The sequence below is a fragment of the Rhipicephalus microplus genome, chromosome 1 (genome assembly GCF_043290135.1).
Source record: "Rhipicephalus microplus isolate Deutch F79 chromosome 1, USDA_Rmic, whole genome shotgun sequence".
Lineage (NCBI taxonomy): Eukaryota > Metazoa > Arthropoda > Arachnida > Ixodida > Ixodidae > Rhipicephalus > Rhipicephalus microplus.
The window spans coordinates 278,841,831-278,848,713 of NC_134700.1; the positions used below are offsets into that span (position 1 = coordinate 278,841,831).

Genomic DNA, 6,883 nt, shown 5'->3' on the forward strand with positions numbered 1-6,883 from the left:
CATGCAAATGTTTATATTATGAAAATCACTAATACTTTGTACCCATTCGGTTCGATGTAACTGAATAAAGATTTAAAATGGCCTGCCATTGTGGCTAAGTTGCTTGCCAGCAAAGCATATGGGTGTTGTTGGCCATAACGGCTGTAATTTGACGGCAGCAAACTATGATGACTACCATGCACTCAGATTCATGCACACATCAGTGAAAATCACAAATTTAATGCTGAGTCCTCCGCTACGGTAAGAATCATAACGATACTGTGCACATAAAAATCCAGAAGTTGAAGCTTTTTAGAAATGGCTGCATTTGGTGGCACTTAATACCAGTCAACACGAAATTCACAAAAGCTAACCATACTATGTATACACATAGGAATCAATATAAGCGGACAGAAATATAACAAACTCGGAAGGCAGTAGTAAATGATGACAACATTATAATAATAATTATGGGTTTCACAACCCCAACCACGATATGATTAGGAGAGATGCCATAGGGGAAGTCTCAGAAGATTTTGACTGCCTTGTATTCTTTAACAAGAACCTTAATCTAAATACACGGACCTCCAGCATTTTGGCTACCCTCAAATGGAACCGACACAGCCGGGATTTGATCCTGCGACATTTGGGTCACAGGATCAACTTCTTATATTTCCTATATACCACAGCAGGTTGCAATAGGTGATGAATCACTTTGACAGAACTCGATAACTTACCAGCATGTCATCACTGAGCGTTGTGACCAGCTTGTAATGGGGATAGTCAGAGAGAAACCGCCAGGCCGTGATGCCGAATTCCAGGGCTGAGCCGCGGTTACTGTCATCTCCAGTTGCCGGGAGCAAGGGTGAGCGGCCTGCCACAAAGAGGACCTGGTGAGACGGGTGATACTGGACACTGGTCACTCCCTTGGAGTAGAAGGACGCCAGGGTCAGGGTATGGTTGTCCCGGTAGCCTTCAGATGGGCTGTTCACGTGGCACAAAATACGAGCAATAGACTATGAGAAAAAAGTTCCTTTTTCAAGTTGGGGGGGGGGGGGGGGCACAACCCATAATTATCTAATGAGGAAGGCAGGAAGTCTGCCCCACGTTGCTACTCAGCTAAACCCGTCCCACCACTGTTTAAAGAGCAAAGTAATGACTACGCAAATTTCTGACAATTACGGTGGCTGAAAACCCCTGATCTTGCATCCCAAGAGCTCTTCACAAGGCCACTGAAAGTAGCACACTCATTGCCTCGTTCTCATTGTTTTGCATCCATTGAGGAGCATGTTGTCTTTTGGACTTGACCAACAAGTGGAGGTTGGGATAAAACTTTGCCCCCCTCACCAATAAACCCTGCGCATGCCTGTGTTGTGAGTAACTCATGATTGATAAGTTTATTGAAGTGGATGGATGTATAGCAACACACGATCAAGCAAAGGCGTCACTTATGGGGGGATGGGGGCAAGGATGCAATCAACCCCTCCCTCCGAGCAGTTGTCCACGATTTAGCTTTCACAAGAACAGCTAGACGATCCTATAGAAACAGGGGCCAAAGCAACAAAATAAAACTGATGCAGCAAAGCGTTATACTTAACACATATGTAATGCAGTAACGTAAAAGCGATATTTATAATATACATTCAACAAAGGAAAAAAAAAAGTCTTTCAATTATACCTTAGCAGGTAACTTTTAAGCTCGCCCCTGTAGTTGACTGTTATGAACTCGTAGGACCTGCAAAGGAAAAACATGATTAACATGTAAGGATTACTATTTGAATCCCCACCTAACAGTGACAAGACATCCTAGGGTATGATATTTACTACTACATAAACATGCTAAAATGGTGGTGCACCTTCACTGACTAGGCCTGCATCATTAGAAAAAAAGTATACAAGGTATTTCTGGCAACCACATGAGCTGTGATTGTTGCATGTGCACTTAATTATGTATCAGAGCATTAATTCCCAAGTTAACACAAAATATGAGATTCCCACACAATTATAAAACCTATGCTGTCTCTTTAAGCAATGCAGCAAAAACGCAGAAAAAATAAAGCAACACGAACCACTGTGTCTTGTGCACGCGAGCTTCGGTGAAGAGAATGCCAGCCATGGCATAACTGATGTCGTGCAGAACTCCTTCAATCTGCACCACTGGCTGTAACAAAAGAGAAATGACACACACACACACTTGAAATGCTAAACTATAGCACTACATCCCAAATAATACTACTGGCACTCCTATGAAAATAACTTCATTTTATCCTACATAGAATGCATTAATGATATTTTCAGTGAGCAACATTACAGCTTTTCTCGATTATTTGTCAAATCGTTCATGACATCAGAGTTTGTTCTTTTTTAATTTAGAACATACTTTCAATGAGGAACAACAGTGACATAGCGACTTACGCTGTGCATCAGTGAAGCACTTACCTCTGGGATGTGGAAAAGTGTGCTGCCCACAGTGTCAAAGAACTCAACGCGCCCAGTGCTCAGGGCAACGGCCAGCAAGCTGCAGTCGGGAGACCACGCGATGCGTCTCCACTGAGGCATTGGATCACGGGGCACTGCATGTGCCAACCCGAAATCGACATCTGAACACTGCTGTGCTCATAGCATCAACCTCCTATATTTCCATGTTGGGCTCCACAACCAACAAATCATGGATTATACTACATTTGGTATGTATTACATTTGTAGCAGCACGCAATGTGATTCATTGTGGTAACCATAAACAGTGACACAGGAGACCAAATGTGAAGGCGCCGAGATATGTTTCAGCAAAAAAATAAACAAGCACAAATCTGACATTCGAACTCTTGAAAAATGGCATTCACTGTAAGCCAAAGCTTACACAACTTTTGACACGAAAAGACAGAAGATAAGAAAATGATTCATTGCAGAATTAAAGAAACAAAAGTATATCTGGTTAAAAATGTTACTAAATTCACCTACTCTGAACTGTCAGCACGACCGTTTCGGCACCCATTTTTTTACTTGGAATAAGATTCTGAGGCGAGAATTCATTACTTTATTTGCACCGAACTTTGCTGGCGTTCAAAATATGGTAAACACTTGCAATGTGAAAATCCGGCACACGTTGCAATCTCGACACTAGATGACGAAAATTTGGTACACACTTGCAATCTTGGCAATCCACTCCCGAGATTGCAAATGTGTACTGAATTTTTGTGCCTGCTTTGTGACTGCTGGAGCCAAGATAAAGAAAATAGATTAATAATTGAGGCAAAGAAGACTATTGAATGAAGAAATCTCTGCATTGGTGTGGTCCCAATATCTATATTGCAGAAAGAGCTGCAATTTCTGAGTGTAAATGGGCAGTGATAAAATGTAACAGCACTGTCTTTATAAATAATACCCACGCTTTTCCCGGAATAAACTTTGTTGGAAGTGGCGCTCTGTGTGTGTGCCTATGTCTCTCTTGTTCGTTGTAGTGTTTGTTCTTTTTACCTCGAATCATTAATATGACATTGACAGCAATGAGTCTTGACAACACACCCTATGGTTCGTGAAACTTCAGTGATGTCTAGATATCTGTTGATAACATTAGCTCAGGAACAGTTTAAGGACATACAAGGCCCACCTACCAATGAATATACATAAGTTACGAGAGACCCCAGCTGATTAAGGCTGTGTGGCAGTGCTCCACACAGAGTGTGCTGCCAAACATGGCATGATTTAAATGACACAATGCTTAAATATGAAGGAAGCAGTGAGCAAGAATATCAAACGACATTCTTGGTAACATTTTGGCACACACACAGTGGACGGAAAAACCGAAGGCTAAGAGACAAACAAGCGCGACACACTGCAGTGCCTAATGCAGCCATCTGGTATCTGTTTCACATTACGAAAAGTTCTCATTGGATTAGCGCTGATTGTCTATTGCAAGAATGAAACCATACCAAAAATAAAAAAAATTCCGGGGCCATCAATGACATTCACTGCAAAATTGAAACTGCATGCTATCAGACAGCAAGATTGCGGAAATGCATTAAGCAGACACTCACCAATTCCACGGCCAATGATAGTTGCATATTCATCCTTTGAGGACCTGCATGATGAATATGAACATGCATGACGAATATTTTGTTAAAAGTAAAGTAGGCAGGAAATGCATATTTCATTCTACTTGCCTTATTTCCACACACTGGTCCTGTAGTATCGCTAAAAGCTTGCCATCACTGAAAAAATGGGGAACATGCAGCAGAAAGAGAATTACTAACACTAACAGCTCAAGTTTAGCGAGCTTGCACAGTAGCACGGTATGCACTGTAGTTATACAGACCACAAATCTGTTCAAAGTGAGTTTAATGATAAAAAGTCAAACATTAACCACAAACCGAGATAAATTAACTATTGTGACTTCTAAATTTATAATGAAGACACCTCTGCGTATGCAAAGTACGGAGGTGTTTGCACTTGTGGTTCATTGCGGGTGGGGCTCTTCGTGGTGCGACCACTTTTTTTAAAAATAAATGATGTCTCTCTCTCTCTCACTTATCTTGTGGCGTCAATGCAAAGCATTGTCAACCGAGGCGTAGACAGTGCTGCATTCATGTTGCCAATACATCAGCAAGCTGTCTTGTGTATTCATTCATAATACCAACGTACATGCAATGTCTGTGCGGGAGGCACCGATATTTTTCTAGTGAACTTGATGGACAAGAAGCAATGTGAAAAGAGCCACACACACACAGCGATAATGCGCAGCGTCTATTTGTCATTACGTGGGCACATGTCCCCGTTCTGTGAGCATAATGAGTGTGAACGGCAACCAAACAAACACGTTCCTCACCCTCCAACGACAAAGTGCCATTCCATGTGAAAAGAGCGGAGCCTTTGAACAGCGGGCGGTATACTGGACATCGATGTGGCCAGCAATCCAAGCCAGCCCCAAAATCCTATAAATGATGCACAGGGCGATGTTTACACGGTAAGATTCGTGTCCATAGCGCACCAATGCACTGAAGTAAAACGAAGCGAAAGGAAATGACGGTAACAATACCTGATCCTTTGGCATCTTCTGATCTCTCGAAAGCTGCTCTGCTCTGGATAACAACAAGACCAGAATTTCAAAGGTCAGTCACAGCCTCGAGTGGCAACGATCTAATAAATATAAGACACATATTCGCCCTTGCCAGGTAAATAAGTTTGCATGGTCTATATTAACGACAGCGTTGGTAAGAAACTACCGGCAAATGCACCTATATCTGTTCGCAGAAACCGAGATTCTACTGTATCAGAGTTGCGAGTTGCAACCATCGATTTAATTGGGAAAGTTGTATTGACAGTCACGCGTTGCCGTATGGATAACAGAACTGCTTGATCTAGCGTGTGTTGCGTGCAAAAACGGAGCATGGTTTCTAAAATATTTTATTCAACGAATGTTGACCGAAAACGGAGACCATCTGACGAGGTGAGACTTCGACATCGCGTTTGTTAACTATCGACAACTCGTAAGCCAAAACACTTGCTCGGCCTATTTCATTTGGGCCGACTTACCAGTTTCTCTGGCTCCTGCTGCCATTCTGAGTACGTTAGAAGTTCGTAAAGTATGTTGTTCTCCGTTTCCATTCCAGTTTCGTCCACGCTGTTTACGGCAGCAGGTGCCATCGTGGACTGCAACGGAGCATCGTCTGGTAATAATCAAGGTTGCCCGTCGCACACGAAATGCTACTGCGCTTAGCCGAGCTGGCCGAATGACGAGGTTTCGGTTTTCATGGGAGAGTGTGAAAGATAGCTGGATGAAAATGTGCGCTGTCGGGATTGCATTTTTTAAGATGCCTCTAGATTTCTCAAACATGAAAGAAGCTCATAGGATGATAGAGGCTTGACGTTATAACGGAATTGTTGAGCTGGGGATGTCGCTGAGGATTACGTTTTGGCGCGTTGGCTCTGAGGCACCTAGACCATATCCTCTGGGGCTGCCCGTAGAACAACGAATTCCGCCGTAATAATAACAGACTACTTGTCGGTCTGCAGTGCTCTCACGGCATCCAGTGAATCGAAAGCATTAGGCGAATTCAACTCCCCAGTACCGAATCACTTAACCCAGGTGCGATTAGTATGGGTGCCGGGACATAGAGGCATAACTCTAAATGAAACAGCTAAGGCACTACCGAAAGTGGTGTTAGACGGACCAGCTATCAATATTACCCCTACAACATCCTTCATAGTAGCTTCTAGATTTCGGAGGCAAATGATGATGCGACAATTCTCTACACCATGCTTAAAAAATTCTCTACATTTAAACCATCTAACGACACCCTGGAAAACTTCCTCGTGTCATAACCGATGGCTGGAAGTTTTAATCACTCAATTTCGCTGTCGTATTCCTCCATTAAATTTTCATTTGTTTAGAGCAGGCTTGACTCCCTCTCCACTTTCTTCTTTTTGTGGAGAAGAGGAAACTGTGGAGCACCTTTCATATCTTGTAGAAAGTTTTCATCATTAAGAAATGTACCACTAGAAATACCATTACGAATCCTTGGCTTAGCTTTGACAACGTCAAATTTACTATCCTTAGGTGCACATACCCTAGGGCACAGCAACGGGAAAGTGTATGCGGCCGTGCAAGATTTTATTGTACAGTCTAAGAGACTTACTTATAACCTCAATACCAAAAGGTTCTCAATTAACCCATGTAGGCTATTGAAATTTTCTTACATCAATAATTTATTGCTCAGTCAGTAGGAACTGATTCATCAAAATTTTTTCCTAAAAATAATTTACAAAAACAATATTTCTGTTAATTTTCATTTCGCCAGTATTATTTATATACATTTTTTTTGGTAAGTTACCCGATTCTTGGCCGATCCCCCAGAGTGGGTGTGAGCCACGAGTTTAGGAACTACATTTACATCTACGTAACGCT

At 42.3% G+C, this 6,883-nt stretch overlaps 1 protein-coding gene across 2 annotated transcripts in view; it reads right to left on the bottom strand.

Annotated features, from left to right (window-relative positions):
- The window catches only part of LOC119188260 (NBAS subunit of NRZ tethering complex), a 79,237-nt gene extending 73,536 nt beyond the window's left edge, over nt 1–5,701 (bottom strand). The window contains exons 1-9 of one of the 2 annotated variants that reach the window (XM_037436216.2): nt 5,512–5,680; nt 5,015–5,057; nt 4,805–4,910; nt 4,143–4,190; nt 4,017–4,060; nt 2,419–2,552; nt 2,049–2,140; nt 1,658–1,714; nt 717–963 (exon numbers count right to left, since the gene is read on the bottom strand). In XM_037436216.2, the coding sequence (XP_037292113.2) occupies nt 717–963; nt 1,658–1,714; nt 2,049–2,140; nt 2,419–2,552; nt 4,017–4,060; nt 4,143–4,190; nt 4,805–4,910; nt 5,015–5,057; nt 5,512–5,622 (882 nt within the window). In that variant the 5' untranslated portion in view covers nt 5,623–5,680. Of the gene's footprint in view, nt 1–716; nt 964–1,657; nt 1,715–2,048; nt 2,141–2,418; nt 2,553–4,016; nt 4,061–4,142; nt 4,191–4,804; nt 4,911–5,014; nt 5,058–5,511 lie in introns of both variants that reach the window. The other variant, XM_075895755.1, reaches the window with a different exon arrangement.
- Between the last annotated feature and the right edge of the window lie 1,182 nt (nt 5,702–6,883).